The 17,326-nt window shown below is 53.5% G+C and overlaps 1 protein-coding gene across 10 annotated transcripts in view; it reads right to left on the bottom strand.

Moving 5' to 3' along the window:
• Window positions 1-17,326, bottom strand: part of EFCAB8 (EF-hand calcium binding domain 8) — a 71,026-nt gene that overhangs the window by 24,893 nt on the left and 28,807 nt on the right. For 8 of the 10 annotated variants that reach the window (XM_019826643.3, XM_045053736.1, XM_045053735.1 and 5 more), the window contains 10 exons: window positions 15,434-15,564; window positions 8,765-8,832; window positions 8,291-8,442; window positions 6,742-6,879; window positions 6,174-6,287; window positions 4,761-4,988; window positions 3,918-3,988; window positions 2,727-2,931; window positions 1,649-1,861; window positions 388-522 (listed from right to left, as the gene is read on the bottom strand). In XM_019826643.3, coding sequence (XP_019682202.3) covers window positions 388-522; window positions 1,649-1,861; window positions 2,727-2,931; window positions 3,918-3,988; window positions 4,761-4,988; window positions 6,174-6,287; window positions 6,742-6,879; window positions 8,291-8,442; window positions 8,765-8,832; window positions 15,434-15,564 — 1,455 coding nt within the window. The remainder of the gene's footprint in view (window positions 1-387; window positions 523-1,648; window positions 1,862-2,726; window positions 2,932-3,917; window positions 3,989-4,760; window positions 4,989-6,173; window positions 6,288-6,741; window positions 6,880-8,290; window positions 8,443-8,764; window positions 8,833-15,433; window positions 15,565-17,326) is intronic. The other 2 variants (XM_045053737.1, XM_045053742.1) reach the window with 2 other exon arrangements.

Consider the following 17,326-nt stretch of genomic DNA (forward strand, 5'->3'; position numbering starts at 1 on the left):
CAGGAGGAAGGGAGAAGAACAAAGATGACCCAAGCCCCACTCACATATTGTACGAAACACCCTCCCAGAGGACATTTTAACAGTGGCTTCTGGCAATGCTGCTTCTCCTACATCCCAGGCCAGCCCACCAACCGGGGGGGGGGGGGGGGGGACCCTGCACCCTCCTCCACGCATACACTCAAGGAGCCTCCCCCAGACACAGTGGCCCTGAAGCCGGAGCCCTGAGTGGTACCTTCACCTCCACCATGCCTCTCCAGGTCCCAGGGAGAACCAGGTTGGCCCCCTAGGCTCATAGGCCCTCCCCTTCCAGCCCATCCTGATTGATCCCAGACCCACCCACCCCCCAACCCCAGCTCATACCCCAGACCCTGCCTGAGCGTGGCCCACCTTCTCCACCGATGCATTGGATTGCAGCAGAACCTTCTTCTGGAACTCCCCTCCTCTCCTTTGAGCATCTCTGAGAACTGACTGTCTGCCATAGGGTATTCTAAACGCCTTAGGGCTTTCAGCACTGACAGGTTTCTGGAAAGCAAAATGGGCCTCCCAGGTCATCATGGGGGCGGCGGGGGCGGCGAGGGGGAGACCAGAGGCAGATGCTGAAAGAACGAGCACCCCAGCCCCCCGTCAGTAAACACACCGACCTGTGAAAGGGACAGCCAGGTGTCTAATGGATCCTGCAATAAAGACACGCCCATGCTGGGGAGTCTCCATTTTGAGTAACCAGGAGCTTCCTCTGTCGGGGCAGAGACTTCAGTCTGCCCTTGGGGAAACCCTCTCCTTGTCCTGGAAGAGATACCCTGGCCAAAGGGGAGGACTGGGGAGCGCATACTCATGGTTCTGGAAAGTGTGCGTGCGGTGGCGCAACCCTGACACTCCAGAGGTGGTCCGAGCGTCCCTGTAGGAACGCGCACAGTGCGTGCGTCTTACAGCAGAGCGGGCCACGTGGGATCTAGGTCTGCACTGCTTAAGCCGGACAGACATCGCCTGGAGCCTGTCTCTAAGGTGGAGCTTCTCTCTCAAGCCTCAGTTCCCAGGAACAGGAATCGGACTTCAATCGCTGAAGTATTCTGACCCCAGACCCACACGAGAGATACCGTATCCACCGCTGAGAGTCAGAGACCAAACCACCCTGCTCTATCTCCTTACTCCCCCAAAATGAGAGCATCAGTCAAGCCTGGGAGGGTGAATCCTGGAGCAGAGAGGAGGGCTCAGTCTCCTCTGCCTCTGCTGAGTCTACGTCTGCTGAGGCCTCAGGCCTCTGGAGCTTGGTCTCCAGAGAGATGAGGCTTGGGCGGGGAGGCTGGTGGGCCCCAGTGGCTCATCTCTGCAGGACACACACGCTGGAGGACCGAGAAAGTAGCCCAGGATCGAGCCTGTGACTCTAGGTTCCCTGGATTGCCTTGCCTCCAGGTCCTGCCCCCAAGCTTGTAGACACTGGGGTCCGGTATTGGCCATGCTCTGGGAAGGGACCGTGCCCAGGCTGGAGGCAGCAGAGGGCGATGGATGAAGTGAACCTAACCAGGGAGGTGGCCCGCCTGGCTGCAGTGCTCAGAAGGAGCCGAGGGACCTAAAGGGGCTCTGGAAAAAGTGCCTCCGTATAAGAAAACACACACACAGCGAAGCCACCCGGTTCGGCTCCCGCTCCTACCTGCGGGGGCACGGGCCTCTCTGGCTCCCTGTCTCTGGGGCGTTTCATCACTGGGGGAGCTGACATCACGTTCCGCTGTAGGTGGGCGTTGGCCGCAGTCTTGGCCCTAGGGTCCGGGGGCTGTGTGGGGGCTTTGTGTGCCCACTTCTTGGGCTCCGCATAGGTCCTGCTGGACCTGAAACCCTCTGCCGGGGAGTCGTTCACTTCTTGGACCTGTGCCAGGGAGACAACCGCCCTCGGGGCGCTGCAGTGTCCCAGAGGGAAATGCAGGGCTTCCTGGGCCTAATGCTAACATCGCAGGGCCCTCCAGGCACCCAGGGCTTGCTCCCTAGAAACCGAGTACCCTTAGGGGCATCAAACCAGAGCTTATAACCCTGTCCCTGGGCCAACCGCGAATGCCCTGAGTACCCACAGGCAGGAGACTGCTCCCGTGAGGGACTCAGTCTCCCCATCTGTAAAATGGACAGTGGATTCCAAATATTTTGGAGGGTTTTTTTAATCTTAAGGGAAGCTCCAAAGTGTAAAATAGATAAAAAGCTGAACTGCTTTAGGAGCCACTGCAGTAGCCTCAGAGAATTTCTCCATGGCATGTTTGGAAAATTCTTGGATGAGGTGACCCCAAAGTCCCCTTGTAGCTTTGATCTGCAAAGATAGGGTAATTCTGAGATGGTGTGCGTTTCCTAAGTCCCTACCATGAGCCCGGTGAGCCCAGAGTGGTAATGCGTAATAGTGATGGGTAAGATGTGAGCCGCCTTCAAGAAGAGAGTCATCTACTAGACAGAACAGGACCAGCAGTCCACAGGCTCTGCAGTCAGACTACCTGGGTCCAGACCTATCCCTTCTTGGCTGTGCAACCTCAGCCAAGATGCTTAACCTCTCTGTGCCTCACTTTCCTTGTCTGTCAAATGAGGATAATTAGAGAAACTAGCACCCACTTACCCAGCTCCCAACCTCCTCCAAAAGAAGTCATCCCATCCCTTCTCTTTCCTGGGGGTCCTTCCTACCCCCACCCCGGGCCCTACAGCTGACTCTGGCCCACCGCTGAGAGAGAGTGGGGGGTGCCCCCTGTTGACCATACCTTCTTGGGCAGCAAAGGCAAGGGGCTCTTAGAGGCGTTGAAATTGAGGATGGGCTTGAACAGGTTGGCGTTCCAGAGGAGGACGTCCCCGTTGTAGGAGGAGGTCCCGAGGAACTGGTTCTGGTACTTGGCCATGCTCAGGACATCTTCCTTGTGGAAGTTCTGCCAGTGGTGGCACTGAAGCATCGGCTTGGTCTCGTGGAGCCTGCACACAGGGCCAGAGGCGGGAGGGCAGAGCGCTCGGCCTTAGTGCCGCACCAGGTCGGGGGATCACCGAGGCCTTTAGATTCCGGGAGGCGACTCAGAAGAGGACACTCAGGTGGAAGCTCTGCCCCGCTGACCTCATTCACTAAGCACCTACCATGTGTCTACTACAAAGGCCCTGTCCTAGGGGCTTGACATCAACTAATCTTACAGATTCGCCCCATTCAGACAGCTGAGTAAGGATTAAAGCAGGGAAGCCATGGCCCTGGAAAGGCCCTCTGAAGAGGAAGAGGACTTGCACATTCTGTTCCCTCTGCCTGGAATGTTCCTCCCACCCCAAGTCCCTTGCTGCTTCATTGAGAAGATCCCACTCCACCCACAACAGCTTCAGATGAGCGTTTCCTGACTGCCCCTGAGACTAAACCCGATTTCCCTTCCCTTCCCATAGAAACCTATACTTTTGGGGCGCCTGGGTGGCTCAGTTGGTTAAGCGTCCGACTTCAGCTCAGCTCACCATCTCGCGGTTTGTGAGTTCAAGCCCCACATCAGGCTCTGTGCTGTCAGCAAGGAGCCCGCTTCAGAACCTCTGTTCCCCTCTCTCTGCCCCTCCCCTACTCACTCTGCCTTTCTCTCTCTCAAAAATAAATATTAAAAAAAAACCAAACCGGTACTTCTTCCTGCCCACAGCACTCAACAGACTTTACCATTATAAATGAAGTTATTTGGTTAGCATCTGCCTCCCTCTAGGAAGATGGGGACACATTCTTGCTTATACCCACCCCCAGCATGTAGCACAAAGCCTAGGACATGTTATACTCAAGGAACGGTGGACAAACGGATGGATGAGCAAATGAAGCAAGGGACATTACCCACCATGAATTTCTTGCTTGACTTCCAAAGCGAGTGAAGCTAGGAATAGGGGAACCCACCGAAGCAGAGAGAACCGTCAGCCGCCCTTAGCTCCCCACACACACCCTTGCCACTCACGTGAAACAAGTGATTCTCTTACTCCATCCTGTCACGTAGAACACCTTGTTCATGTGGACAATCCCGCTAACCTGTTGACGGTAAAAGAAAACAGGGCCCCAAGGTGCCTCAGAGAAAATGGCCCTGGGCCCCAAATGTCTTCTTAATCGTACCGAGCAAGAAGTCAACCCTCTCCACGATGATAAGAGCTCTCTAGTGATACCACCGTACGTTTTTCAGAGCGCTCTCACATCACATGATTTCACTTGATAGACTCGGAGGAGGTAGACAGGGTAGGGATCCATGGCCATTCAACAGGGGGATAACTGGGAAGGTCAAATAACTGATAGGATCTGCACCAGTACTCAGATCCCTGGCTACTTGGCCAAATGCTCCTTCTGAGTTGGTTCAAGGACTTTCGTAAGAGTTAGTAGTGGGCTCAAGTCCCAAAGTGAGACTGCTGGCTTTGCTCCATGCCACACCCACAGACTGTCTTTATAACCCCGTCCCTTTGACCCGGCATTTCCCAGACAGGAGTGAGCATGGGGCTCACCGGGCCCCACTGTTGGAAATGCCATCCAAAGCTCTCATACCTGGGGTGAGGAGTGCCAACAAATTAAAAGAACAAGGGTAGGCAGCCCTCGAAGAATCCTTATTAAGGACAGGCACTGTTCCCTACCTTCACCTTACAGGCAAGAACACAAAGGCTCAGGGAGGCAAGAAGCCAGGCAGTCTATACCCACAGCCTTAAAAAGAGGCATAAAAAGATAGTGCGCCCCCAGGGTCATGAGAGGTGAGCTTTGCTTCTCACAAGGCACCCCCCCGCCCCCCCCCCCCCCGGCACCGCTGACACACCAGACCGACCTCCAGCTGGTCCGGGTTGGGGAAGGTCAGCAGGCATTCGCCAACGGCATAGTTCCACATCTTTATGGTGCCATCGCACAAACCCGTAAGCAGGCGCCGCTCTGATTCATCCAGGCACATGGTGGTCAGCTCCACGTGCTGGTCCCCAGTCACACAGAACTCCATCATCCTCCTGCCCGTCGTGATCTCCCACACTGTCACCAAGCTGCTCAGGCAGCCGCTCACCACCTGTGGGGGAGCACACGGCTGGGGCTCCTGGAGAACAGAGTGTCCCCACTCTCAAGGGTGGCCTCCCCCTGTCATGGCTGGGGCCAGCCCAGCCCCCCACTTCCCCGCTATGCACTGAGAAGACAGGCATTCAAAGCGTTCCTGCTGCTGGATAAGCCCCTCTTGAAAACAGGACTTCCTCTGCTCTGGAGCACAGGCCAGTGCAAACTGGCACAACTCTTTTAGAAGGAACCACATTGGTGAAATCCCCTTTAACTCAGAATCTATCCAGAGAAAATAATCTCTAAGTCAGAAAAGATGTTTACTGAAGCATCATTAATGGTGGGGGGAGAAAACAACAGGAAACACACTAATTGCTCCCTAAGAAAGGAAATGCTGAGAACAAAGGATAGTCACTCCACTTCAATGCAACAGTAGCAGGTGAGCCTGTTTCAGACCAACCCTCCTGCTGAGAACAATCTAGAAAAACTGGGGATTTTTTTTTTTAACTGTTTGAAGGCATCGAAGGGCCCTAAGCTGTGCGGGATGGTGGTGCCGGGAACCAGCCTGAGAGAGAAGTGCAGAGAGGTGAACGATGGCCTCGTGCAGCCAAAGGCTATCTCTGCAGCAGATACAGCCTGTCCTGCTCAGAGCCCAGGCCAGAAAAGGGGTCCCAGTGGAAGTGGGAAGAGGGCCTGGGAGCCCTTTCTGTCCCCACCCCTCAAAAACCATATGCCCAGTTGTTCTGCTCCACCCAGAGATCTCTACTCGGGATGAGGGTGCTAGACTTCCCTGGACTTCCCTTCCCTGGACTGGGCTTTCTTGGATAATGACACCCAGGAACAGCACCCCCCTGGGGAACCTCGCAGAGCGGCCCACACCTAGTGTTCCACCTCATACTCCGCGTACAGAGGCGGCGCGTCCAGAGCTGACCTGCAGCAGTGGCCAGGGGCTCGCAGGCTGGGGGGAATGAGGTGATCCACTGACCAAGTGGTAGAGCCCCTGCCCCCCTCAGGCCGCCGACCCCTCTTCGGGGTTGCTTCTCACCCTCAAGCAGCTGTCCTACACCACCATCAATGCTATGAATTCCACCCCACCCCACCGCTGTGCTGACCGCTCTCCGGGCATGGCGGGAGGTCTGGGTCCTGCCCCGCATCACCCGGCACTCCTGCCAGCCCGAGAGACGGCCGGCCCCAGCCCGCTCACCTGCTTAAAAATCTTACTGTAGAGGATGGCGCACAGGGGTGTGCTGTAAGTCGAGGTCTTCTCCCCTGCTTTCCCAGGCCCCTTGGTCTCCAAGTACCCTTTTAGGATCCCAATCTGCAGGTGACGAAAGGGGCAGGCAACTGGGCACTGGGTTTTGCCCTCAGTGACTGGCCCCAGGGGAACACTTCCAATAAATTGCAACATTAAGACATCCTGACTGTGCGCAGGCCTGAGCCCAGCAAGGCCTCCTGTTCCTCAGCATGCCTGCCGATACCTCTCACCCCTACTCTGTGGGAGTCCCAACGTCCCTCATAACTTGTAGGAAGCAAAAAGCATCAATCTGGTGTCTCCTCCTCCGGGGAGCCTTCCCTGACTATGCCCTGCCTCAGGCTAGGCTAAGGACCCTTTCTCTATGCTCCAAGAAGCACCGGGCATAAATCTCCATCACCACACAGAGCATTTTCTGCGGACATTCTCTGCTCTTCTACGGCCTAGGTTCCTTGAGGGATGGGCGGCGTCTGATTAACGTAGTCTCTGCCCCTGGCCTCCCTCCCCGCGCAGCACTCACTGAGTAGGTCGTGCAGACGAGGCTGTCTTCGTTCTCGTGGAAGTAGGCGCTGGTAATGGGGCAGTTGCCCAGGGCAAAGAGCTTCCCACAAAAGGACTGAAGGCATATGTAGTCTTGCATGTCCCACACGCGGATATTCTGGGGGGTGGGAAGCAGGCAGAGGCCGAGAGTGGGCCCTGGGGGACACGGCCGGCCCCTGAGGCCTGGGATGTGAGCAGGGCCAGCCGTACGGCACTTCCCGTACGCGCCCGCTGCACAGATCCCGGCCGTGTAACAGAGTTGCCGTTCTTACGCTCAGATGAGAAAGTTGGGGCAACCCCCCGCCCTGCCCCGAGGCTTCTTCCCCCCATGGCCTCCCCTCAACGGCTGAAGATGAAGACCAAGCGAGACGGCACGCGCCCCTGCAGACCCTCACAGGCTCCACTCCAGCCGACTTCGGCTAACGCCAGGCAGGACACACAGTGGCTACCAACGTAGTTGCCGAAAAAGCCCACCTGTCTCCAGGGCAGCCCGTCGAGTTCATCGCAAGTGGAGGAGCCGTCCCTAGAGAGGCCCCACGAAGTCCCTCCGGGACACACGTTGCTTGGAGACACCAGCAGTAAGCAGGGAAGGGCAGGGACTGGGACCGACCGGACTCCAGTCCATATCCTGGCTCTGCCCATCACTACTGTGAGGACTGGGGCCCGCCCACCCCTGCCCCCTGCCCCTCCAGCCTCAGATCCTTCAGCATAGGCCATGACGCCCAGTTCTGGGGGCTGCCGGGAAGATGCCAGACAACAGCCAGTGTGGGCCATGTTAGGGAGGGTGGCCTGGCTGACCCAAGGGTCCCGCCAATTCTCAGTCTCCTGAGTCCCAGAAGACACAAACTTGTGCCCGGATGGAGGGCACCTGGAGCCGTTGGCCTTCATCCCCACACTGACCAGAACACCCGGCAGCCCAGCAGATGGGGGGTACTCTGAACCAATCGATGCGGGGCAGCAAAGGGACAGGCCCTGAGCGAGGGAGCCCCAGGCACTGGAGAAGTTCCAGTCAGGCCCTGAGAGCCAGGGCAGCTGAGAAGGGGTCACTAGGAGAGCTGAGGTGTGAGTCCCTCTGGGGGCAGAGGGAGGGCGAGGGAATGGCTCCCACGTATCGCACACCTACTATGCACCAGACATGACACCGCGGCTTTACCACCAGCTCTTCTCCTCTAACTCCCAACAACCCATCCTGTGGATGAGGGGACGGAGGCTCAGGAAAGGGAAGGGCCTGGCCCAGGACCGCAGAGTAAGAAGCCAGGCTGGGCCACACGGGAACTCAGCTCTGGGGGACCGCTCAGAGCGGGCGCAGGCCTCTGGCAGGGGCTCTCGAGACCCATGGCCCCTTCTTGGTGATTCCACCTGGGGCCTCTCCCTCTACGCCCTAGCCTAGGTGTGCAGCCACAGGCAGGGAGGTCACACCATTCCCCTGGGCCCCAGCTGACCGAGCTAGATCAGCATCCCTGGGCCAGCGTCCTTGCCGGGGAACAGGGACCAGCGGGTGTAAGAGCCATGCTCCACGAGGACAGCACCTTGTCCTTGGAGATGCTGAAGAGGATGCTGCTGTTCTTGCTATTCATGAGGATGTGCGTCACGGAGGTCTGATGCCCCTTCATCAGCCACATGGGCCTTTTTGAGAAGAAGGGGTTCCATAGGCGGATGAGGGGGTCATAGCCGCCAGTCACTGGGGTCAAAAAATGGGTGTTAACCACTGGGGTCCAACGCTGAGAACTTCTCCTGGGACCATGCCTTGGACCCCAGGCAGGTGCAGCAGATGGGGGGGAGAGGGGGTGGTCGTGACAGTCCGCCCCCCTGCTGCCCTATCGTGCTAAGCAGAGACTGAGTCACCACCCCACCCCAGGTGCCCACAGGTGGGGACCAGAGCAGCAGGAGAGGAACTGGGCCCTGCAAGCCCTCCTCCTCAGCTCTGATAGTCCCCACACCCCCAGCAGCCTCACTCCAGTTCCACCAGGCCAGCGGCTTCGTGTGCCGTGAAGATTACTTACCCACCAAGTTCTTGTCTGGGCAGTAATCAAAGCAAAGAATCCCTTTTCTTAAGTTCAGCACTGAAAACCTACAACAGCAAAGGGGGAAGGCTGCAGGCTGGGAGCCAGGACCCCGGGGAGTCTCTGAGGCTGGGGTGGAGGGGAGCTGGAGGCAGGGCCGCAGGGAGGCCAGGGAGAGTCATCACCTCTTCCACGAAGGGCAGGAGCAGCCTCAGAGACCCTGTCCAGGGCTCACCCTGCAGCCAAGTCGGGGCTGAGCACTGTAGCCAGAGCGGCTGCCGCGGGTCTCGTGGAGGAGGCGCCCACCCCTCACCTGTAGGGGAAGCAACCCCAGGGCACAAGCAACAACTCAGTGCTGGGACACATCTGCCTCGTTCCAAGGGCAAACCTAACGTGATCCTCGCTCCAGCCGTACTGAGACGGGTGTTCCCCCAACCCATGATAAAAATTTTTAAAAAGAAGGGGATTCCATGGGGCACCTGGGGAGGGCTCAGTTGGTTAAGCATCCGACTCTTGATTTCGGCTCAGGTCACGATCTCACGGTTCACGAGTTCGAGCCCCGCGTCAGGCTCTGTGCTGACAGTGTGGAGCCTGGAGCCTGCTTCGGATTCTGTGTCTCATTCTCTCTCTGCCCCTCACCCACCCATAGTCTCTCTCTCTCTCTCTCTTTCTCTCTCTCTCTCTCAAAAATAAACAAACACTAAAAATAAGTAAATAAATGAATAAAAAAAGAAAAGAAAAGAAAAGAAAAGAAAAGAAAAGAAAAGAAAAGAAAAGAAAAGAAAAAGAAGGAGGAGGAGGAGGAAGAGGAGGAGGAGGAGGAGGAGGAGGAGGAGGAGGAGGAGGAGGAGATTCCAAGGGCCAAGGGAAGGGAAGAAAGCTACCGAGAGCTGTGCCCCTACCTGCTCTGTGCTGGTTCCTGTTTCGTGTATCACCCGCACCCCTCACATAATCCTAGAAAGCGTCGTCAGCCCTGTACCGTGTCATGAGGACACAGAAAGCAGAAAGTAAGGAGTTTGCCTAAGGCCACAAGGCTGGCAAGGTGGGGGCATCAGGATTCAGACCCAGGGTGAGTGTGGCAGGAAAGGAAGAGGGCAGCAGGGCTGGATGGGGCTCAGGAGGGCCAGGGTGAGGCAGGCAAGAGTTTCAGGAAGACCAGGCCCCAGAGTACTTTGCATCTGCTATTCCCTCTTACCCATCCATCCCACTCTGCCAGCTCCTTCTACTCAAACTCTCCCTTCTAATGAACTCAACTCAGAGGCCCCCATCGAACGGTACACCAGCCCCGTAACACAGCACGCCCTCCTTGAACCTGCCCCTCAACTGGTTCCTTTGCCACTCCCCAGGGCTCTAACCCGGTTGCCTGGGGGTCATCCTGCAGGCTCCCTCTCCAGCATTCCCATCATCCAGCTGGGCCCTAAACCCTCATGGCCCACATCCCACCATCGCCCCGGCCTTTGCTTAGTTCAGGCCTCCTTCATTTCTGTGCAGCCTCCCAGCGCGTCTCTTGACCTCTAGTCCTGCTCCCCCTCCAAACCTGCTCTCCTTTCTACTGCCAGAAGGATTCCTCGAAAAATTGAACCTTCAAGAGGAACATAACAAATAAACATATTTCATTTGTTGTCAAACCAGATACATCTCCCTGTGTGCATATACACACAGAGAAACCTTCTGGAAGAACGGTCACTAGAAATTATTTCAGGCTGACTCACTCACTGGTGCAACAAAGATTTGCTGGCTCCTGTGCCCTTCCAGGATTACTGGGGACATAGATGTGATGCCCCTGCCTTCATGGAGCTTTCCTTCCAGAGAGAAACAGCAGGAGCAAGTAAATGAACAGAGACAGGGAGATGGACAGTCACAAATCATGGTAAGTCCTGCAGGGAAATAAACAGGTGGCTTTGATAGGTGAGCCGAAGGAGACCAGTCTGCAGATAGCTGCTGGGCAGAGAAGGGACTGGAAGCTCAGAGGGGATGCAGGGAAGAAGGCCATGGCAAGCAGCTCAGGTGGCTTTAATTAGGTGGCGGTGCAGAAGTGAGAGGAGAAGGAGGGGAAACAGGGGAGACGCTGTGGGCCGGTCTACACGCTCGGCTACCCGCTCCCTCGGGCTCCACCAGGGCTCTTCCACGCAGATTCACTGCTGGCTGCAAGCACCTCAAGAACTCAGCTCAGGCTGCCTGCCAGGGAGCCAACCTCTCAGGCCCACACTGCCTCGGAAGCTGAGGCTTTTTCTGTTTTTTTCGAATTAGAAAACAGTTAATTTTTTTTTAATATGAAATCTACTGTCAAATTGGTTTCCATACAACACCCAGTGCTCATCCCAACAGGTGCCCTCCTCAATGCCCACCCCCCACCCTCCCCACCCTCCCACCCCCCCATCAACCCTCAGTTTTTAAGAGTCTCTTATGGTTTGCCTCCCTCCCTCTCTTTTTTTTCTTCCCCTCCCCCATGGCCTTCTGTTAAGTTTCTCAGGATCCACGTAAGAGTGAAAACATATGGTATCTGTCTTTCTCTGTGTGACTTATTTCACTTAGCATAACCCTCTCCAGTTCCATCCATGTTGCTACAAAAGGCCATATTTCATTCTTTCTCATTGCCACGTAGTATTCCATTGTGTATATAAACCACAATTTCTTTCTCCATTCCTCAGTTGATGGACATTTAGGCTCTTTCCATAATTTGGCTATTGTTGAAGGTGCTGGTATAAACATTGGGGTACAAGTGTCCCTGTGCATCAGTACTCCTGTATCCCTTGGGTAAATTCCTAGCAGTGCTATTGCTGGGTCATGGGGTAGGTCTATTTTTAATTTTTTGAGGAACCTCCACACTGTTTTCCAGAGCGGCTGCACCAGTTTGCATTCTCACCAACAGTGCAAGAGGGTTCCCGTTTCTCCACATCCTCTCCAGCATCTATAGTCTCCTGATTTGTTCATTTTGGCCACTCTGACTGGTGTGAGGTGATATCTGAGTGTGGTTTTGATTTGTATTCCTCTGATGAGGAGCAACGTTGAGCATCTTTTCATGTGCCTGTTGGCCATCTGGATGTCTTCTTTAGAGAAGTATCTATTCATGTCTTCTGCCCATTTCTTCACCGGATTATTTGTTTTTTGGGTGTGGAGTTTGGTGACTTCTTTATAGATTTTGGATACTAGCCCTTTGTCTGATATGTCATTTGCAAATATCTTTTCCCAGTCCATCGGTTGCCTTTTAGTTTTGTTGATTGTCTCCTTTGCAGTGCAGAAGCTTTTTATCTCCATGAGGTCCCAATAGTTCATTTTTGCTTTTAATTTCCTTGCCTTTTGGGGATGCGTCAAGTAAGAAATTGCTGCAGCTGAGGTCAGAGAGATTTTTTCCTGCTTTCTCCTCTAGGGTTTTGATGGTTTCCTGTCTCACATTCAGGTCCTTTATCCATTTTGAGTTTATTTTTGTGAATGGTATAAGAAAGTGGTCTAGTTTCATTCTTCTGCATGTTGCTGTCCGGTTCTCCCAGCACCATTTGTTAAAGAGACTGGTTTTTTTCCATTGGACATTCTTTCCTGCTTTGTCAAAGATTAGTTGGTTATATGTTTGTGGGTCCAATTCTGGAGTCTCTCTTCTATTCCACTGGTCTGTGTGTCTGTTTTTGTGCCAGTACCATGCTGTCTTGATGGTTACAGATTTGTAGTAGAAGCTAAAGTCTGGGATCGTGATGCCTCCCGCTTTGGTCTTCTTCTTCAATATTACTTTGGCTATTTGGGGTCTTTTGTGGTTCCATACAAATTTTAGGATTGCTTGTTCTAGCTTCGAGAAGAAAGCTGGTGCAATTTTGATTGGGATTGCATTGAATGTGTAGATTGCTTTGGGCAGTATTGACTTAGAGGCAGAGTTTGGGGTGACAGTGCCAGACCCCACCTGCGGAGGCCACGCCCCAAGAGGTCCTCGCCTGGAACTCAAGACCAGCAAGCAGTCAATGGTGCCACCTGCTGGCTGACATGTGTACTGCATGCAGACAACCAGAAGCACAGGGGCAGGTTTGTGTATAAATACATTCTCCAACCTGCCCCCAAATACATCTCAGATCTCTCTGTCTCCTCTCCATCGCCCGATTCCAGGCCATCACCATATGTAGCTGAATTATTACAATGACGTCGCCACTGAAGTCCCCATCTCCACGCCTGCTCACTTCACTTGCAACAGAGCGGCCCAAAGGAGGCCGGTATGCATCAGACCTCACCGTTCCTGTGCTCAAGACCTAGAAACTTGTTTATATCTCTTTCCAAATAATTGTAAAAAGACACGTTTGAGACAAATGGGGGAAGATTAACTTGGACTAGGTACCAGTGATATTAAAGCATTATACTATTTTCTCTACTTTGGTGTGTGTTTGGAATTTTCAAGCAATGAAATGTTTAAAAAAACAAAAACAACACACAACAAAAAACAAGGGCGGGGCGCCTGGGTGGCTCAGTCAGTTAAGTGTCTGACTCTTGGTTTCGGTTCAGGTCATGATCTCACGGTTGGTGAGTTCCAGCCCCACATCGGGCTCCGTGCTGACAGTGTGGAGCCTGCTTGAGATTCTCTCTCTCCCTCTCTTTCTGCCCCTCCCCCATTCACTCTCTCTCTCAAAAATAAATTAACTTAAAAACAACAACAACAACAAAAAACAAGGGTATACCAGGCAGAGAGAAGCAATTCAAAGGCGCCGGGGGCAGGGAATGGCTGAACCACAAGGGGTCCCCGTGTAGCTGGAGTGGGAAGGTAGAAGGGGTGAGATTAGGGAGGCAGCAGGGACAGACCACGGAGGCCTTCATGGCCAGGATGAGGTAATCCTGTGATATCCACCTGCCATTTAGACCCAATAAAATAAGAAGCTGAATGAAACACATATCACAGGCATGAGGTAATACTTCCATCAAAGCAAAGATGAGCCTCTGCTGGAAAACAGCTCCAAGCGGAACCCCACCACACTGCCCCACTCCAAGCACGGAAGCCAAGACCAAAACTTCCCCACCACATCAGCCTTCTCCGAGGCCCCCTCCCCCAAGCAGCCGTTAGCTCCAGGGCTCGGGTGGGGATGTGCACAGAGTACTCTGGTTAACAGGACCCTGGACACACAGTGAGGCCTGGAACACGTCCCCCGCTCAGACGTCTGCTCCAGGACAAATCACTTCCTCCCCCTGAGTCTCAAGTTTCCAATCTATAGAATGAGGAGTTCAGATTAAATTAGCCCTACCATCCCAGGATTGAATTTCCCTCTGGCAAACAACCAGGACAGGAAGGGACAGAGATGGGGCCTAAATGGACCTCCACCTTCCTGCTGTGCCTCACCCAGCTGCTCCCCCCAACACAGGCCTTGAATCTCCTGCTACTCCCCCCAGGGAGACGGGGCTGCCCTTCACGGTTCCACCTGCCCAGGAGCAAATGTCACAGACCTGAAGGGTCCAAGGAGTAAAGACGTACAGCAGGAGGAAAACAGCAGAGGCAAGAGGGGGGAAAAAACCCTCAGGGGAAAAAAAAAAACCTACTGTGAAATGCACAGTGAGAGGTACACACGAAAATGATAGAGGTGAGACATTTGAGAGCAGAGTGAGACAGTGGGGACTGAGCAAGGATAGGATTGCAGCTTTATTTATAATGTTTTTACTTTTTTACAGGGACATGTAGGTACATAGACTTGTGTGACTAATCACTATTGTGAAAGAAGGAAGGAAGGAAGGAAGGAAGGAAGGAAGGAAGGAAGGAAGGAAGGAAGGAAGGAAAAAGAAAGAAAGAGAAAGAAAGAAAGAAAGAAAGAAAGAAAGAAAGAAAGAAAGAAAGAAAGAAAGAAAGAAAGAAAAGGAAGGGAGGGAATAGAGGAGGGAAGGAATAGAGGGAGGGAGGGAGAATAGAAAAGCAAGGAAGGGAGGGACAGAGGAAAGGAAAATGAAGGAAAAAAGAAAAGAAAGAAAAGAAAAAAGAAAAGAATTGACTCTGGGGTAGAGGAACTTAGAACAAAGGAACTAGATTAGAACCATCTCCAAAGGGTAAGTGCTGCCAATCAATGACCATATATCACCAACAGCAGTCATTCCACTAAGCCTCGAGACTTAGGCTAAGACTAAGGGAAAGGAGTGGGGCCATCACCGCCTTCTACAGACAGGGGCACCGAGTGAGGAGCACGAGGTAAAGCAGCTCACAGTCACTCCTTCATTGAGAAAATATTTTCCTGCCACCTGCTCACACTATGTGCCAGCTTCTGCACTGAGTGTTGTGTATAAACTGGTGGATAAAAGAAACCTATTAGTTTTTGCTGCTGACAGTGAAACCAGACTCCATAAAAGTTCTTGTAGCGGGAAAAACAATTGTAACTGTGCGCTAATTGTGGTGATCGTTTCCCGATATATACAAATACCAAATCATTCTGTGGTACACCCGAAACTAACATAATATCATATGTCAGTTACATCTTAATTTAAAAAATAATACACGGTAGAGCCCAACTACTAACCGCCATACCCCACTGTTGGCCCACAGGACACGCGCTGCTTCCTCAGACCCAGCAAGATCCGCGGGATGCCACCATCCTGGGGGCGGGCCCACTCTCAGCAGGGATGGCCACATGTGGCTGAGGCGAAGCTAGACCCTCGAGGTACCATCACACCACCCCCTCCCAGCCCCACCGCCCCAGCCTGGAGAGAGATGCTCCTTACTTGGGGCTCTCTAGACCTTTGGACGGCAATAAGGTCAGCACCAGAGAGGACTTCTCAATGGCTGAGCAGGAGGCCACCATGTTCAGCTGGGGGATGAACTTGACCTGCTGGCACCAGTTGGGATGAAGAGCCTAGAAAGAGAGTGGCAGTGGTAGGGGCTGGAAGGGCCAGGAAGTCACCACGTCTAATACCCTCTAGTGATCACAGCTCTGACACAGCAACATGGCCCCAGGATCCCAGCCTAGTCCTGTGGCATCACTTGGTCAGTGAGACAGGTGAAAAGCGCCCAAATTTATAAGTTAGAGGACAGGCAAGGTCAGGCCCATGTGACATCACTGTCACCGCATCCCACGCAGGAGAAAGAACAGATTGGAGTCAGCCAAGCCCTCAGTCCCTCTTATCCACAGGGAGCCTTGGATGCTTCCCCATGGGAATGTTACCTGGTGCAAGTTAGGCAACGAAAGGCTGAGACCCACAATCCAGGGGGCAGCCTTGATGGCACAGGCTCAGAATTCTCTAGCTTTGGCTCTGCGGGTCAGCCCTGTGCTTGGCCTCCACATTGGGGACCTCCCTCTTCAGGACAACATGGAGGGGGCTGCGGGCACTGGGCTAGGTTTTGCATATGCTGCCTCACTGAGCATCTGTCATGGTGAAGGTGCCAAATCCAGGGCACCAGACAGAATGTGGGACACTCAGCAACTGGGACAGAAAACCAAGCCCAAGATGAGATTCCCACAGAAGACAGAAAAGACAGTATTTGTGGGTGACTCTCCCTGATAGGGTCCCAGGGTCTGAGGGATCCAACCTGAAAAGAAGCATTTAGGAGCCTGGGACCACACAACTCAGTCTGCCCCTAGTGTCAGATTCATTCATTCATTCGTTTGTTTATCTGTTCAACAAATGTACTGGGAGCCCACTAAGGCCCAGCCCTTTTAGGCACTGGAGACAGGACAACAGGCCAAGTGCCTGTCCTTAGGAGCTGCCAATCCCGAGAGGGTAACAGGATGAGAAACGAATGGGTAGACAATACAAAGTTGGAAGGTGGTAAGCTGTGATACCGTGATTTGTAATAAATATGTATTTGGGGGCGTCTGGGTGGCTCAGTCAGTTAAGCATCCAACTACAGTCATGATCTCACTGTTCGTGAGTTTGAGCCCCGCATTGGGTGAGCTCAAGCCCTGCTCCGGCTCCACACTCTCTCTCTCTCTCTCTCTCCCTCTGCACCTCATGGGATTCTTTCTCCCTCTCTCTGCCCCTCAATTGCATGCTCTCTCTCAAAAATAAATAAATTAAAAAAAAATTTTTTTAACGTTTATTTATTTTTGAGACAGAGAGAGACAGAGCATGAATGGGGGAGGGTCAGAGAGAGGGAGACACAGAATCTGAAACAGGCTCCAGGCTCTGAGCTGTCAGCACAGAGCCCAATGCAGGGCTCGAACTCACGGGCCGCGAGATCATGACCTGAGCTGAAGTCGGCCGCTCAACCGACTGAGCCACACAGGTGCCCCTAAATTTTTTAAAAAAGAAGTATGTATTTGGTCTTCGTGCCCATTTCTGGCACAGAACTCCTAAATCCCTCAGAACTTCCTAAGTGGTAAGAAAGTGTTCCTACTCATAACAAACCCGTGTCAACCACACTTGAGTTTACATTAATGAGATGACTTTTGGAAAGCCCTTGGGGATGGGGACTGGTTGCCAGGGAAACCAAGCAGGAGCCGGGAGGGTTGGAACTTTCAGCCCCATCCCCCTGGCCCCTGGGGAGAGGAGAGGAGCTGGAGGATGAATTGGTCGTCAGTGGCAATGATGTGATCAATCATACCTATGTGATTAAACTCCAAAAAAACCCCAAAAGGACAGGGCTCAGAGAGCTTCCGGGCTGGTGAACATGTGGAG

Source organism: Felis catus, chromosome A3 (genome assembly GCF_018350175.1).
Source record: "Felis catus isolate Fca126 chromosome A3, F.catus_Fca126_mat1.0, whole genome shotgun sequence".
In the NCBI taxonomy this organism is placed as follows: Eukaryota; Metazoa; Chordata; class Mammalia; order Carnivora; family Felidae; genus Felis; species Felis catus.